At 40.9% G+C, this 18304-nt stretch overlaps 1 protein-coding gene across 3 annotated transcripts in view; it reads right to left on the bottom strand.

Moving 5' to 3' along the window:
• Positions 1-18304, bottom strand: part of Drosha (drosha ribonuclease III) — a 107264-nt gene that overhangs the window by 39054 nt on the left and 49906 nt on the right. For 2 of the 3 annotated variants that reach the window (XM_041632209.1, XM_041632210.1), the window contains exons 16-22: positions 17226-17395; positions 13344-13468; positions 11694-11793; positions 9703-9810; positions 4253-4360; positions 3682-3820; positions 3269-3329 (exon numbers count right to left, since the gene is read on the bottom strand). In XM_041632209.1, coding sequence (XP_041488143.1) covers positions 3269-3329; positions 3682-3820; positions 4253-4360; positions 9703-9810; positions 11694-11793; positions 13344-13468; positions 17226-17395 — 811 coding nt within the window. The remainder of the gene's footprint in view (positions 1-3268; positions 3330-3681; positions 3821-4252; positions 4361-9702; positions 9811-11693; positions 11794-13343; positions 13469-17225; positions 17396-18304) is intronic. The other variant, XM_041632211.1, reaches the window with a different exon arrangement.

Below are 18304 nucleotides of genomic sequence, written 5' to 3'. Positions count from 1 at the left end.
TCAAAAGATGTAATTTACATACCAACAACTGTGGTGGAGGATATGCCATATTTTCACCTGTGATGGGCTTTGTTAGGGAATTGTGTAGGAGTCCTCTTATTATTACTGGTCATGAGGGGCTGGAGAGATGACTTAGTGGCTAAGAGCACTGGATGCTCTTCCAGAGGACCCGTGTTCGATTACAGCACCCTCATGATGGTTCACAACTATCTGTAACTCTGATGTCAGGAGACCTGACACTCTCTTCTGGCCTCCACAGTGATCAGCCACGCACATGGTGCAGAGACACACATTCAGGCAAAACACCCATAACAAATTAAAACAACAAACATCTGGTTATGTCAGGCCAGTGGGATGCTCAGTAAGTAAGGGCACTGGCTGCCAAGCTTCATGGTCTGAGCTGGATTCCTGGATCCCCACGATGGAAGGAAAGCGCCCAGTCCTTGTTAAGTTCTTCTCTAACCTACACACATACACACACACACACACACACACCACAGTATGTGTGCCCTGCCCCATAAACAAAAATGGAATAAAATGTATAAAACTGCCATCTGGATTCCATGACATAATACAATAAAATGGAACCAAGCACTGTTCTCTTATGGTTCCTACTTCAAGTTCCTGTTAGATTCCTACCCCGATTCCCTTCAGTGAAGGACTGTAACTTATAAGCTGAAACAAACCCTTTCCTCCCCCAAACTGCTTTTGGTCAGACTATTATTATTATTATTATTATTATTATTATTATTATTATTATTATTTTGATCACAGCAAAAGAGACAAAACTAGAACACAGAGCTTTTTAACCAATCATATCAGTGCTTTTAAAAATTTTGGATTTTGGAACATTTAGATTTTAGGATTAGAGCTACTCAAAGTGATAAAAATCAATGCAGTAATCCAAAAATGTTTAAACAATTCAAACTCTGAATCATTCTTAAATATTTCTGGTCCCAAGCACTTCGGGTAAAGAATCCATCAAGCTGCGTGAAGACAGATAGAAAAAGAGGCTGTGGAGGAGAGCAGCCTCTGAAGCAACCGCCTTAGCTCTCATCTCCCTCCTCTACATGACCCAGACAGACGGAATGGCAGCCATCATGATTAAACATTTCCACTTCCCACTATGAAAAGGAAGCTTCCCTCAGGCAATCTCCTCAACTGGCTTTCAGAATCCAGTCTGCTCTACTTCACACTAAAATAACCCTCCTGCTAAACCTGGGTGCCGTGTCAGCCAGCCAGAAGCCATTCTATTCCGTTTTCAAGGGGTCTGCACCACACACCTGGCAAAAGGCAACCTGAGCCAAGGACGGCGTATTGTGAGCAGACGCAGGATGTCATGGTGTAGACGGCACACCATCAGAGGCTAGGCGTGGCTGGTCACCGTGTGTCTGCTACCAGGAAGCACTGAAGGAACCTCAAGGCCTACTCACAGCACCCCTTTGCTCCAGGTAAGTCCCACTTCTTATAGGCTGCACAATGTTCTAAACAGTATCACTGGGGACCAAGTGTTCAAACCCACGGACCTATGGGGGACATTTCACATTTAAGCCATAACATGATGTGGAGTTCATATAAATCCTGACCACTTCCTCCCCAGATTCTTCAGAAACTCAAAGCCAAACAAAAATGAAAACATTAATAAAGATATTTGTGAAATCAAGAAATAAGAAAACTCAACCAGTGGCCAATATTACCATAATAAACCAAATAAAAAATATCATAGGGAAGAAAAACTATAGACCAATTACTCAAAACTTCCTCTGACAGTGTGGTGCTGGCACAAGGGCTGACCCAGAGCCTCAGAGTGAGAAGCAAGTCCCAAAACAAGCCGCATATTTTCATCAGGGTGTCAGAGTCTCTTCAGCAAATGGTGTTGAATAACTTGATACAAAAAAAAAAAATAAACAAACAAAAACCAGAAAAAACAAAAAACAAACCAAACAAAAAAACAATGGAATGGCCCCTACATCAAACCACAACCAAACTCAACTCAAAGTGGATTTTAAAACCAACACAAATGAGATAAAACTACAAAGACCATTAAAGAAATGAGCATATCTTTGTTATTTTACACCTGGGAATGGTTTTCTAGGCATAACCCCAAAATCACAATCAAAACAATAAAGGATAAATTGGACTTCATTAAGATTTCTTTGTCTCCAAGGACATCAGGAGAATAAAAGGCAATCTTTAGAAAGAGGACTTTGTATCTATAATCATGTAGCTATAAGAGACTCATTTAGAATATAGATGAATACTAAATCATTAATAAAAAGTAACTAAAATTAATAAAGATATGCGAGAGATATGAACAGATATCTTGCAAATGGCCATATGCACATGAATCGATACTGACCACCACGACACATCAGGGAGCTAAGATATTTCATAGCACCTAGGGTGGCCAACCACATAAAAACACAGGAACGGGGCTAGGGCAAAGGCTCAGTGGAAAGGTAACTTGCTGTGAAAGTTCTAGGACCTGGTTCAAACTCCCAGCACTCATGAAAAAGCTGGCCATAACTGTGTACGCCTGACTCCAGTACTGACAGAGACAGGGAGAGTCTAAACTTGCTGGTCAGTCAGTTTCGCAACAGCGGCAAGCTTCAGCTGGAGATGCCGTTTTAATGCAGTAAGACAAAAAGCAGCAGAGGAAGACCCTCGTGTCCTCGGCGGGCCTCTGGTGCACACAAGCATATGTGTGCACTACACCACACATACAGCAAAAATTTGAATTAAAATGCTTTTGTAAGAAGAATACGAACACTTATACATGGCTGTCATGAATATAAAACTTGGGGGGAAAATCAGTTCCTTGAAAGATAAAATAGTACATGATTTCAAAATTCCATTCTTGGGTAAATACAAAAGTCAAAGCACATGTCCATAAGCCTGCCAACTACTGAGTGACTCACACTCAGGGGATTACTTAACAACGAGAGAAAATAAGGAGCATTTGCTAAAGACAAATCGTTTGTCGAGAGAAGTAAGCCACAGAAGAGGAAGCAGGGCATGAAGATGCTCACACGAACTGTTCAGAAAGGCATTAACTACAGGCGGTAGACGTGGGTAGCGGTTGTTTAGGGCAGGGCAGGACTACTGTGGGCAAGGACATTTGTTCTGATGAAAATGTCCTGAAATTAGACAGCCACAGTTGTAGAATTTTATGAGTATACTCTCCATACCATCTGAAGTGTACATGCAAAGTGAGAAAATTACAGAATATGTACATTACTTCTCATAAAGCTGTTTTCTAAAAATTTACCTTGAAGGAGTTGGATCATCTTGGCCAAGGCGTGACATAATATTTATTAGGGTGTTAATTCCTGTTAAAAAAAAAACCACAAAGATACAAATAAATAATATAAGAACTATTTTAGGCCATCATATGAGATATAGAAAGGAATTTTTCTCACCCCAATTTGACTTTAAAAGGTTAACTTCTACATGCAAGTATTTAAAATATTTGATAGAAAAAATTTTCTAAAATATTCATCCACCTTTACTAGACAGTGTTACCCAGAGTGAATGTTACTCAGTATGTGTGAGAAGCACTAGAGGGGGAGGGATTAAGGAGCCACCAGGAAACTGTTCCAAGGACAGGGACTGGATTCGCATGTTAGGAAGCCATGCAGACCAAACACAGTGAGAGTGCTATCTACGGTCATCCACACCAACCTTTCTTCCGCATGTGCATGTGATGGACTTTCCTGTCTCCGTATTTGGGCTGTCGAATTCCACAGTTGGATAAAGAGTTCCTGGCGTGATCAGGATTCATCCCGAAGTTTAAATGGTGACTCGGATGAGTCATGGCCAGCTAGAGTTTGAACAAAAATAGCTGTTTAAACACCAGCACAGAGGCACCACCGTCACAATACTCCAAACAGCACGTTTAAGGAACCAAGCTCCTTCAGAATCAAATTTCAGAACTGCAAGCTCTTTTGAAAATACCCCTAAAGTGCCACCCCTTTCTGGGGAGGAGTAGAATCTGGACTTTAGAAAAAGGAGTCATAAACAAGGGAATGCCGAAAGAGGTACCGACTGTTGATGGGCAGATGGTAGATCAGTTCAGTTTTGGAGGGATGGCCTCAAAAATATGTGAGAGAAAGGACCAGAAAGCAACCAAGGCACAGAGGGGAGAACAAGCGAGGATTCGGTCTATCTCCAAAAACCCTGGTCTTCCAAAGAGAACCCAACACCTTACTTATAATCGGCAAGCTGACTGTGTGACTTGGCAGAGTCGCCTCACCTGTAGCAGACAGCGATCTTGGAAAGTGTATCCTATCAGCTTGTCCAAGTGCATCAAGCACTGATGGTATCGGATGTGATGGGTCAGAACAGGCAGCATCATGGCATGCTGGGGAAGAAATATTTCAATATGCTTAACTCTATAAAAGCATCTTGTCTATTCCACAAAAAACAAGAACCATTTTCTCCTCCCAAATGCCATCTCATAAAGTCTTGAAGCAGTTGACAGACTGACTACGTGGCAGCCTAGAGAACCGTGTACAGGGAACTCAGTGTCTGAGTCTCTGGAGCCGAAATGCCTCTATCACTCACACACTGTGTGACTTGGGGCTTTTTTATTCTGCCTGTTTATAGAGATATGAATAATTTGCATTGGTATGGATCTTGGTTTATTGGTACAAATTTAAGGTCAATTTTGTCATTTATATTTATATTTCTGCTCTTGATTAACATATTGTGTATGTGCAGCTCATTTAAAAATGTAATGTATAATTTAGAAATACAGGTTAATAGTCATCTATAATAGTCAAACTTATCGTCATGTTAGGTTTTCTAGATGTACAGAGATATATTTCAGATGAATAGGGATTCTTCAAATCTTTCAATGACCTTCAGAATATATCATTGAAAATGTTAAGATCTTAGGACTTTCCATGACAATGAGACTCATCTGCTCCTGGGAGCACCAATCTACTTCAAGAGGATGACGGGCACCAAAGAGGTTACTTATGGATTTGTTAGCCATTTGGGCAAGAAACTGCTCTTGCGTGAACTATTTGACTGAACCTGCAGGACCCACCCAAAATGACTGCTGAAGCTGCCTAAAGGTGAGATGGTCCTTTCCGGTTCCTGCTTCATGAAAGAGTCTGCCAGACATTCTGCAGGACACAGAAGAAAGTGATTGACAAACTGTAATATAGGCGAACTGTCTTTGAAATTTCTTGTTTTGTGGAAAAGGATGCTGGATATCATGGGTGTGTAGGCTGAAGGTGGATGCTCCGATGGTACAGAAAAACTCTGGGTGACTGTCCAGGCAGCAAGATGTCTCTGTCAATTCTAGAGTTTTGGAAGTTGCTACAATTCACTTCCTATTTACTTAGGTATCCTTCTGGAATCTTTAATGGAGTTGAAGAATAGATACAGTTTTCCTTATTCATGATTAAAGATAAAATAGATATAAATATTGTAACAATAATTCTTGCTTGATAACTTTTGTTGTATATAATCTTGCTATGTTAGTTAAAACTTTCCTTTACATTTAAACAGAAAAGGGGAAAGGGTGTAGGAAGTCCTTCTGTATATGTGTTGCTTTTACTGGTTAATGGATAAAGGAACTGCTTTGGTCTATAGCAGAGCAGAACAGAGCTAGACAAGTAAACTGAATTCTGTGAGAAAGAAGGCAGAGTCTGAGAGAAGCCATGTAGCCCGGCCAGAAACAGACGTCAGACAGAACTTTATCCTGTAAGCCTCAGAAACGTGGTGATACACAGATTAAAGGAAATGGGTGAAGCTAAGATATAAGAGCCAGCTATTGGCCAAGCAGTATTGCAACTAATATAGTTCCTAAGCGATTATTTTGTGTTCTGGATAGCCAGGAATGAACAAGTGGCCTCCTACTACACCTCACCTGTAAAATGAGGATATTAAATGTAGCTAACCTCAAAGGATGTTTAAATGGATAAAAAGTGTAAAATTCTTTTGTTTTTTTCCTCCTTTTACGTGGGTTTCTGTCTGTGTGTGTGTGTGCACGCGCGCACACACACATATTTGAAGGCCTGAGATCATTTTGGGTGCTTTCCTTCTCACTCTCCTCATTTTCAGACAAGTCTCACAGGAGGTAGAGTTCACCTGGCCCGCAAATCCCAGGAATCTGTCTGTCTCCCCCAATTGCCTGGGGTTTACATGGGTGCTGGGACACTGAACACAGGTCCTCCTGCTTGTACACTATTTTATACACTGGGCCATCTCTCCAGCCTGTATTTATTGATTTACTTACTTACTTATTTTTTAAAGCCAAGGCTTTGCTATATAGCTTAGGCTAATTTGGAATTTGCTATGTAAAAGAATGGCCTTGAATTCACAATCCTCCTGCCTCAAGCTTCTAAATGCTAGGATTATGGGCATCTTATAAGGAGTAGCTCAGGGCCTCAAGTAAGCCTTTCTGTGTTTCCTTGTCTCTAATTTCAAGGGAATACATGAAGACACATTTGTATATTTTAAGGTCAAGACCTTTTTGAGCCTCAAATTAAGAAAAAAAACTTTCTCTAGAAAAACTTCCATATATGCAAACTTTTGTAGGCAATTTTAATGTGTTCACAAAGCCCTAAACCTCATGATTATCCGTTAAGACTATCTCAGCCCATGAGCTACCAAAGCCTCTCCAGGTCTCCTGATCATACATTCAGAGACAGCCTTTCTGAAACCACTTAGGGCAATCAAGGCGCCCAAGGACTTGGAACTTAAATCTTTGCTTCAAACCCTTTTCATCTGGCTAAAGATTCCTTATTGGGAGATGATTCATGAAAGACATCTCTTTTTCTTTTCTTTAATAATGTTGCCCAAGAACTCAAGAGAATGAAGGAATCATTCTTATTCATCAGAAGCTGGAGGATGGGCACAGCCCACAGAATGATTGGCATATGCTTTTCATTTGTCTCTGAAGTATTTTAAGCTGGCACTATTAAAAACACACATGAAAATGGGGCTACTCAAAGCTACAGAAATCAGTCTCATGCTATTCACTTAAAACAAAATACTAGTTCTGCCGATAGGATCTAAGCAACAGAACGTCTCGCTTGCCAGCACAACTGAGCAGAGCAGCTACCGAGCACCTACGTGTGCAAGGGCTCCTGTGCCTGTGGAAGATAAAAAAGATGAACACACAGTTTTTTAACAAGGGCACAAGAGATACACCGTTCTGATATACACCACTGGTATTTCATAAATTTTGTTTTTATAAATGTAGAATTTAAAAATATGACAAATTGAACACAAAGCATGCAGTCAATATACCATTTCTAGCCACTTAAAACTGCAGGAAGCTCAAGAGAGCTGGTGTAGACAGTTCAGTATATAATTACAATCACCAGCCATCTTCACTTTCCTCTTAATCCAAGGCAAATGCTTGTGTGAGTGTGTTCATGTCTGTGTGTGTGTGGGGAGGGGGGGTAAAGTATGTGTATATGTGTGTGAGACTCTGTGTGTGTGTGTGTGTATGTGTGTGTTCATGTCTGTGGGGGGGTGAAGTATGTGTATATGTGTGTGAGACTGTGTATGTGTGTGTGTATGTGTGTGTTCATGTCTGTGGGGGGGTGAAGTATGTGTATATGTGTGTGAGACTCTGTGTGTGTGTGTGTGTATGTGTGTGTTCATGTCTGTGGGGGGGTGAAGTATGTGTATATGTGTGTGAGACTGTGTGTGTGTATGTGTGTGTTCATGTCTGTGGGGGGGTGAAGTATGTGTATATGTGTGTGAGATTGTGTATGTGTATGTGTGTGTTCATGTCTGTGGGGGGGTGAAGTATGTGTATATGTGTGTGAGACTGTATGTGTATGTGTGTGTTCATGTCTGTGGGGGGTGAAGTATGTGTATATGAAAGAGTAACAGTGTGAGAGAGAGAAAAAGGGAAGGGAGAAGAGGAACAGAGAGGGAGGAGAGGAGGAAGAAAAAGAGGAAGTGGGGAAGAGAAAGAGGAAGAGAAGGAAGAAGAGGAAGAGGAAGAAAAGGAAGAAGAGGAGGATGAGGAAGAGGAAGAAAAAGCCCCTTTGTAATATTGTGAGAAAATAGCAATATATAATTTTCAAATTCTAACCAACCTGCGATGCCCCCACACCTAGAAGAGGAGCTAATGGAATTAATGGATGCTGGAGGAAGGTCATGTTTCGTTGGGGGAGGGGAGCTAAGTCACTGGTGAGAGCCTAACGCCCAAGTAAGCAGTCACACACACATACACACTAATTGGACTTAATTCACTATTAAAAAAGAAAAAGAAGCCGGGTGGTGGTGATGCATGCTTTTAATCCCAGCACTCGGGAAACACAGGCAGGCAGATCTCTGTGAGTTCAAGGCCAGCCTGGTCTACAACAGCTAACAACAGGCCAGGCACCAAAGCTACAGAGGACCTGTCTAGAAAAAACAAAAAAAGAAAAAAGAGGCATAAAGTAGGGAAGGAGGATGGGAAAGAGATTGGTGGTGGGGATAGAGGGATGAGTGGGGGATAGATATGACCATGAAACATTGTACATATGCATGAAATTTTAAAAATACAATATAAAGGATAAAAAATAGACTAACAAAATCAAAGATCCCTGAACAAAAACATTGTGCAAGACTAAGAACTATGGTAGCATCAGTATGTGAGAGAAAAGAGAGAGTAGCTACATTAGATAGTTCAAAGACTGAAGAAGTCACACATTAGCAGTGTGTGTGTGTTCACAGATAAATATGAGCAAAACCAGAGCAGGCTATGCAAACTTAATTCCTAGGCAAGACAGGACAGTCCGATAGTGCTGAAGAAACCATACCCTGTGATCTCAAACCTGGCTGAGAACTAGAAATAAAAAGAAAAATAAATATTTTTAATAAAGATGCCAATAGAAAGGTGTAAATATACCTACAAACACCTGATTTTTGACAAAGAAGCAAAAACTATAAAATGGAAAAAAGAAAGGATATTCAACAAATGGTGCTGGCATAACTGGATATCAGCATGTCGAAGAATAAAAATAGATCCATATCTATCACCGTGCACAAAACTCAAGTCCAAATGGGTCAAAGACCTCAATCAATGCAAAGCCAACCACACTGAACCTTATAGAGGAGAAAGTGGGAAGTACACTTGAACGTACTGACACAGGAGACCATATCCTAAATATAAGCCCAGTAGTACAGACACTGAGAGAAACAATAAATGGGACCTCCTGAAACTGAAAAGCTTCTGTAAAGCGAAGGACATGGTCAACAAGACAAAATGGCAGCTTACAGAATCGGAAAGGATCTTCACCAACCCCACATCAGACAGAGGGCTGATCTCCAAAATACACAAAGAACTCAAGAAATTGGTCATCAAAAAAGCAAATAATCCAATAAAAATAAAATGGAGTACAGACCTAAACAGAGAACTCTCAACAGAGGAATCTAAAATGACGATCCGATCCGTACGACTGGACTTTTGCTTAAGTGTCTACACGAGTGCTGCAGCGGGGAGACATCTGAAAGCAGACTCGCCTTCACCCAAAGAGGCATGTTTGTCCTTACTGCACCTCCCTGACACACACAGCATCGATACAGAAAATAAACAAAACCTAAACAGCTAGAAAGAAGCCTGTGTCTGGTGCTCTGCTTCCCATCAGGGTATAATCCACAGGAACCTCTCAGTTAGAACTAAAGCTCACTGCCAACGCCTGTGGGAAGAGATATGTGGGCAGAACTGTTTCCGAGAAGTGTCATCACCTGACAGACATCGGAACGAATGCCAGTTTTCCAGAATCCTTGGCTACTGAGCTCCACAGTCACTTCTCGTCGCATCGTGTTCTTCTGCCGTATTTTCTGGAGCGCTTCCTAGAAAAGAGCTCAGTGTAAGTAACCTGGCGGTCGTGAAGCGACACTAAGAGCCACACATCAAGCACTGGAAAACAGAGTCATACAATATTTTTTTACATTCAGGCACTAGGCCTTCCTTATGCAAAAAAGAATATTTTATTTGAGGTGAAGGCCAAGATGGGAGATGTTCTAGGCACACAACAATCCTTCCTATTAGTCACATGGCAAAAACTCTAAACTAAACCTCACTAACCCAGCATGTCTGAACACAATATGCTTTTACAAATGAGAAGCAATATATGGTTTGGGATCTGAAACCATCATGTAAAAAGTATATTTATATCAAGCCTTACATTAAGCATTTTCATTAAGAAAGACAATCAACCTGAACCTTATAGAGGAGAAAGTGGGAAGTACACTTGAACGTACTGACACAGGAGACCATATCCTAAATATAAGCCCAGTAGCACAGACACTGAGAGAAACAATAAATGGGACCTCCTGAAACTGAAAAGCTTCTGTAAAGCGAAGGACATGGTCAACAAGACAAAATGGCAGCCTAGTCTGCAAAACCCTTACACTCTTGATGTAGGGCAACATTTTAGAAGGGGCGGGGCAAGTGAAGACGGCCAGCACAATGGCACACACCAGTAATGCTAGAACTCAGAAGGCCCTGAGCACAATGACCACAAATCTGAGCACAGCCCAGCTATAAAATGAGACTCCATTGGAAGAGAGAAGGGGAAGGTAAAGACAACAGTCTCAAACTTCACCCATGAAACACAATCAGAAATTGCCTTCCTTTTCACTATCCTTCATGTACAAAACAGTGTATTTGGATGTATGCAGTTTAATAAAAATTCTAGGAATTCATAAAGAAAACAGTAACTACCACCACCTCCACCATCAAGTTCCTATTCAGGGCCACATACCAGGAGACGGGTTTTCAATGACAGTTCAAAAGTCCACACAAGCAACTTTTGCTGTGGGTACACAGTAGGGCACGCAGCCAGCCCCTCAGTCTTAGTGCCTTCCTTTACGAAAGATTTTGACTGTCTCAAGTCACATTAAGTGACAAAGCCATATTCACATCTTTTCCTAGCTTCTAAGGTCTTGTACTACCCACAGCAGAATAAAACTTCACTAGAAGTTTGTGTTAATGCTAAATGTACTTATTTTTAACATGCAAACTAAAATAGAATCGTGGACTATAGACGATAATAGTATTTATTAGTAAAGAACATGGGATGTGAGATATCCAACTTAGCAAAGAATTATGGGAGGACGGTCTTTAATAACCATTAATACCCAAAAAGATCTAAGATCCAATGTTATACAATATAAAATAAGAGATAAAGGATGGCTCACAAGTTCTAAGATTTTTTTTATCTACAGAAGGCATGGATAAAGGCTGGGGTGCAGCTCACTTTGCATAAATCCTTGGTACAGTCACCAATACCAAAACAAGTGACAGATAGGTGATTCAACAAACAGTGACTTACTAAGAAACTGGCCTTAATGGTAAAAATGTGCTCCAGTGGATGGCCCTACACCCATGGAAATACCAGCAGTGCCAACCAGACCCACTGGCTTAAAAAAAGGGTAAGCAGAGTTTCAAGGGAGACCTGGAGAGAAGGATCTGGGAGGAGCTAGAGGGGAGGGACAAAGGTAAGTTGGATCAAAACACTGCACACATGTGCGAAATTGTCAAGTTAAAAAAAAAATGCCCCCTTGAATACTAAAAGTGTTTTTTTAAGAAGCAACTGATACACCAGAATAGGGAGAGGAGTAACTCTATCTGTTTAAAATCTCTTTCTTGTCTATCCGGAACTCCAGAGTAATGCGCAATGAAACAAACCCGGCGTGCACCGTCAATCGCCAGGGGTGGGTTCAATGCCTACCTCCCTCTGCGCCAGCTTCTGCTTGTCCGTTTGTTTGACTTTGGGACTATTTGCCAGGAGGTGGCGAAGTTTCACGTAACTTTTCCATAATTTTTGGTACCTAGGAAAAGGGCAGACATTTTAGACAAAGAGAAGGCAAATCTACAGTGAAAATAAAACCAACTGCTCTAATAAGCCTGCTCATTCATACATACATTCCTTTAAATACTTTGGTGGCAAAAAATGCTCATCCTAAAGAAGCACATGGTTTGAGAGTTCAGGGACTGGATGACCAGGCGTCACCTGGAGACTGTGGTTACGTGACTGACAGCTCATTTAGAAAGAAAGAGGAGGAGCAGACTAAATGGAAACAACTCCACAGAAGACACACAAAACCACTCAGACAACGGAATCATGTTTCACTTCTCAGTGTTACCTCTTTATCAGTGAAATATTTACTTAAATTTAAAATATATCTTTTACGAAAAAAGAATCCCTTTCTTACAATAGGGATGGTCAGTTCAAGAGCACTAGAATGGAGAACCCATCAGGGCTGATGCCCAAGCCACACGGGTCTATTGACTGTTCGGCTGGAGGCGGGAAAGAGTATGTACCAATTTGAATTCACCATAATAAAAATTAACCTATCTGTTGCAGCCAAGACATGCTAAGCTGGGATCGTAACAGACACCGTCACAGTGATCAATGAATGGAGAGACTACATAGCCCTTCATCAGTGCAGTCCTGCCACCATGAGAGTTGACAAGAGCCTAATCACATTCTACTAACATTGTTCTGACAAGAAGGGGTTTGCCAAAGGCTTCCTGCCATGTCCAAACTGCTCCTTTCCTGGCCTCGCGTCTTTCTCAAGCGTTCTCAGAGAATGGAGGAAAGAAAGAAGTACTTACACAGTGCCTGCTTCACTGCTTCATACTTTTATCCAAAGAGGGAAGAAAAAGAACAAAACCCTTTAGCCTCTTCTAATATATGTCAGCCAGAACTGCAGTTACGAACTGAAAATCTCCCATGCCCTTCTCTCCCAGTATGAATCCATCTTTTTAAAATTAAGTCAGGAAATTGTTTATTTGTCTAAAAGGTAGGAAATCCAAACACACCTGAAAAATATAATGGTCCTATCTATCTCCATTCCCACATATCCTCATCTTCTCCCAGAAAAATATTAATGTGCCAGTTGGAAAAGCCCACATCTGCAAAGCAATATGAATTCTAAGAGTAGGAATATAGAGCTCCTACATCCCACACAACCCTTGACTCTGTATGGGATCTTATGAATACCCCCATGATAGGAACCAATATAGCGCTACTTCCCATAAAGGCACTGAGCAAACTAAAAACAAAACAAAACAAACAAACGAAAACGAGGAAATGTCATAATGACAAATAAAGGAGGAGCTCCCTCGAGTTGAAATCCATGCAGGACTCCTGGTGACAAGACTGTCAGGGGTAATCGACTGAGTAATTTATTGCAGTCAAATATGTAAAGAAACTCATTCTTCACAAGCGACCAGAACCTAATTTGCAAATTTGGAAACATGGTTTGTTTCAAGTCTTAATTTTTAAAAGGAAGATGTCCACTAAAGGCCTCCTCTGCTAATTCAGTTGTTAGTAGAAGGTGAAATTGGCCAAGACAAACACTGAGAAGTTTCTTACTGTGGGTCTCCTGCATAACTCAACTGTGCAGGGCGTATCCCAAAGTGGACGATAATTGGAAAAGTAATGACATCGGGGTTGAATTGCTCACGATCCAGTTGATCAATGCGGACAGAGCTTGGTTTCTGGGGAGAAAAGAATATCAAGATCAAGTATTCCCATAAGAAGTCTTGAGGCCCTGACTTTAACCTAAGCAGGAAAGGGATTAATCGGATTGTTTTTCTAGGGAAGCTTTATCTCCAATCAGAAAATGGCATAGCAGCTGTACCATACAAACACTACACTATTTGAACGTTGGAATGTCATCCCTGAAAGTCTTCACCATTTGGCATAATGAACAGTGATTCTACCTTTTTCTTTCCAGTCTACACAGAAACCTTTAAGAATGAAACTAGAAAGGCTGCCTGGGCAGATGTACCTTTCCTTTAACCTCTCCCAGGCACAGGGAAAGACGTGCAGGCTTAGCCTGCTGGAGGCTCACAATCAAATGACTAGCACACCACTATTTAAGACAGATGCCTCCATTTGAGTGTTCCATTGGTTTTCAGTGGCATTTATACTCCTGAAGTCCACACTTCAATCAAAAGTTACGGTGATACAAGAGACAGCTGACTCTCTAAGATTTACTTATTCTATGTATATGAGTGCTTCATACATATGCAAGTAGGTGTAGCATGTGCATGCCTGGTGCCCTGAACGTCAGAATGTCCTGGATCCCCGGGAAGTAGATGCAGGACAAGAAGCTTCCTACCTATAGGTCCCCAGCCTGCCCAGCTAGCTGACAAATATAATCAGATGACAAGGGATAGATTTGTAGAAATTCCTTCACATTGTTAAAAAAATAATGTCAAAACTTTTAAAAAATGTACATCCCTTAAAAATAAAAATCTCACTACTAAGCTTGATAAACAAACATCAAAAACTGAGATGATTCTGATCATAGGTAACCTAAACATAAAATGACATGAATGCCCATTACCAGTAGAAAGGCGTGTGTGCACAAGGAATGCTAATGCTAGTCTATGTGTCGTGCTACTCACTGCGCCACTACCATCTACAGAGGCAGCGTGCGCCTACACCTGCAGCTCCGCCACTGGCTGAGGGAGGAAGATCGCCCGAGCAACATAACATGATACCATTAAAAAACCCTCAAGTATCCCCAGAAGCCATTGTGATTCAGAGGCACATAACCCAGCACTGGGCAGTGGAGGCAGGAAGAATCAGGAGTTTAAGGCCAATCTGGGCTCATAAAACCTTGACTCAAAACACCAAAAAGTAGTTTTTAAAAATTAAAAATCATTTCTAAATTATGAGGATAGTGGGTCGGGGAGTGAAGTAAATTCGAGACTTTGGCCAGAGCCTACAAATCTATCATCCCATCTCTCGGTAAGAATTTAAAGCATGTTCACTAATGACCAAAGTGTTCTCAGGCAGAGGCAGAACTGTCAGGGAGGAACATTAATTACTTTAAGTCTGCAGCAAGAAAGTATTTAATGTGACTGTAATGGCTTGAAAAACTTAATAAATTTCCCAATGTCCTTGCCACTGGCCAATCTTTCAGAACGAGTCCTGCACAGGATGAAATGAGTGTCATGCCTACTGTGCCCTATGATTACAGGCGCCCTTCTGAGGAGTACGGAACGGAGAGCGAACTACCTGTGCATAGGCGGAAAGAAACAAGTGACTTCCTATCATGTCCATACACCGGAGCATCACATTTCCTTTCCTAATGTAGTCCTGATTATCTTCCCATATGAGCCTTTTATCCTGATAACTCTGGCTTCTTTCACTAGCTACAAAAATGAGCCTTTCACCATCTCAAGGATATACCTTAATCAGACCAATAGTAATACAGTTTCTTCATTCCTGTGAGTTTTTGACTGTAGCATCTATGGAACACTGATCTCAGCTAAAACTAAAGATTTCAGTGTGTGGGCTGCTAACTGAACATTCGCTCCAGGCTGCCCGCCTCAGGGACAAGCTTCGCCAGCTGTGGCTCACAGTGGCTCACTGTGACCAGCTGTAGGACGGCCAGGGACAGGTAAGTGTCCTACACCCATGAATCAAGACAAACCAGGAGAAACCAGAAGCACCTGGGACATCTTCCTGGGCCCATTGTCTGGAACACAGGTAATTATCAGCCACAGCAGTCTTAACTTCTTTCAAGAGGATCCCAACTAATCGGTGGGTTTCAGGGAATGTGAACTATTCCATGAAGGAAGGCCAGGATGGCGTGTTCGAACACAACACATTATGTATCCTGCCATTTCCCACTCCCTGATTTAGTTATAAAATGGTCAGAAGAAATGAAAATATACACACCCAGTTAAAGAAAACAAAGATTCACTGTCATACATAGTGCTACTATTTTTTCTTTTTAAAGATACTTTATTAATTTTGTGGTGTCAGCAAGCATTTATTTTACTTCCCAAGTCCGAAATATGTTTTGGATATATACATTTTTACTGAACAATTTTACTTATAATTATATTATCTGAAATATTTGTTCAGGTGCTACTTACTACCTTGCTATAAGAAGTAGAGCCAGAGTTGACAATTTATCAATCAAGATAAACAAAAACAACAAAGCTTTATTTAAACAATTCATTGTCTCTTTAAATGAATTTTTGCTGTTTTGTTTACTAAGATAAGGTTGCAGCATGCAGCCTTGGGCGTCCATAAACTTACCAAGTAGCCCAGGCTAGTCTGAAACTCAGAATCCGCCTCCCCCAGTCTCCCAGTTGACATTACATACATCATCACACCTGGTAAATGGATGCATGGGTGTACACACACACACACACGCACAAACGCACTCACACACATATACATGCATATTCACACACTCTCACATATTCTCTCTCTCTCTCTCACACACACACACACTTTACTGACTGAGCCGTCTCCTCAGCTCCTACGTGGATATATTTAATTCTCCATTTCTGCAAAAATTGATCCTGACAAAATGCCAATAAGTAACTGTTTTAGGAAAACAGGAAAAATTATTCGATGCAATACAAAACAATGCTGCTTTATATAAGAGCTATTTATTTTCTAATTTTTATTTATATTCTTTAAAAAATTAACATTAGAAGCTTTCTGTGGTAATTCAAACCTTTTGTCTGGCACTTAGGAGGTTGGAGCAGGACTGAGCTCAGCATTTAGGAGGTTGAAAGAGGACTGAGATCGGCACTTAGGAAGCTGAAGGACTGAGTTCAAGAACTTAGGAGGCTGAAGCAGGACTGAGCTCAGCATTAAGGAGGCTGAAGCAGGAAAACTGAGCTCAGCACTTATGCGGCTGAAGCAGGACTGAACTCAAGTACTTAGGAGGCTATAACAGCAAGACAGAGCTCAACAGTGTATTATTCTAGGCCAGCCTACGCTACACAGTGAGGCATCGGTTAAAAAGCTAATATATCTTTATGAAGAATGATCAATAACAAAAAGATGAGTACAAAATAAATATCAAATAATAGGTATTGACAGGCAGTTTATTTAAAAAAAAACTGAATTGGCAAAAACCATTTAAAATATAAATTTTCATAATAAAATATAAAACTAGGCAAAATACTAATTTCCTCTACTACCAAACTGGCAAAGGCTTTTTGTTGTTGAGCTAGTATGAGCAGTACAAAGGAATGAGTATTCTCACACAATCCACTGGCCTTCTGGGGAGAAAATTTTAAATGTACATTGGAAGTCTTGAAGGTACACGTCTCAGGCAGAACAGACATACTAGTCAGAGGAACTAACTAAATATGCCCGAATTCTAGTATTTTTTTATTTACTAAATATTTAAAGAAAAATTACCCAGAGGACGAGAAGCTACAGTACTGAAACACCATCCGTGTTCTTACTGCTTGTGTGGAGCACAGAACTTACCGTCCCAGGGTTGGTAACAATCATGCCTTTGCATTCTTCCGCATATTTCTGCCACTCAAGCTCCTCCCACTGGAGCATATTGGCGATTTCCTCCTCAGGTACCAACGCCTTGCTGCACCGGAGCAAGTAGAGAAGGATCTGGTGCATCGATAACACTTCTTTGCCGCCGTCTGGGGTGAGCATACGGGGGTGGGAGAGGAGTAAAGTTGCTCAATTAACAGCACATCATCAACTCATTAAGGTAAAATAAGACAACGGCAGCACAAGAGCACATATAAAAAAAGTAATTTAAAATTTACACTGTTCAGCCAGGTGCCAAATAATACGAACGCCATTTGTCTCACTGATGAACAGTGCTCATAAAGCATCTCATTTACTAAAATGGGAACAACAACATCATAAATGATGAAGACTTTATTTGTGAGGTATGAATACAAAAAAAGGTGTTTGCCTAAATAAATTTAAAGTAACCTAGCATAAGAAACCACAGCTTATAATAAACAGAAACATGTTATGTCTAAATATTTTATCATTCTTCCTAGGGGAACAGATGAGAGCTTTTCAGAAGTGATGCTACTGTCTTAGGGAAATTCTAAGCTTTATGAGGTATTTATAGATGTTTCCAACAAGATATCGTTGCGTTGTGATCTAACTTGGGGGTGCTAATGTACTGCACCTGCCATGATGAATGGAGCTGAAGAGCCTGTGCTAATATTGTAGCAGACCATTACGGAGTTAGTACAGAGATAAAATACCAACTGTCTGAGGTTTACAAGGACAGGGGGCTGGAAGCAACAAAAGACATAATTAAAGTAGCTAAGGAAAGGGTAACCTGTACTTCATAAACCAAATACATGCAGTTCATGTGTGCCCCAAAATGGGGGCTGCAGGTTTCTGCTTCCTCTTTAGATTGAGATGGGCAACACATCGTGTGTGTGTGTGTGTGTGTGTGTGTGTGTGTGTGTGTGTGTGTTATCTACCTCTACCCAAAAAGACAAAAGTCCTCCTGGGGGCTCTGAAGATCATTCCTGAGAGGAAAATTTCTGCCCTCCCCTTAACATGACCTATGCAATAAGCTA

This window comes from Microtus oregoni, unplaced genomic scaffold (genome assembly GCF_018167655.1).
Source record: "Microtus oregoni isolate MIOR12 unplaced genomic scaffold, Mior012 000040F_ref0000088, whole genome shotgun sequence".
Lineage (NCBI taxonomy): Eukaryota > Metazoa > Chordata > Mammalia > Rodentia > Cricetidae > Microtus > Microtus oregoni.
The sequence above is the reverse complement of the archived record's forward strand: the minus strand, read 5'-3'. Positions and strand labels throughout refer to the sequence as shown.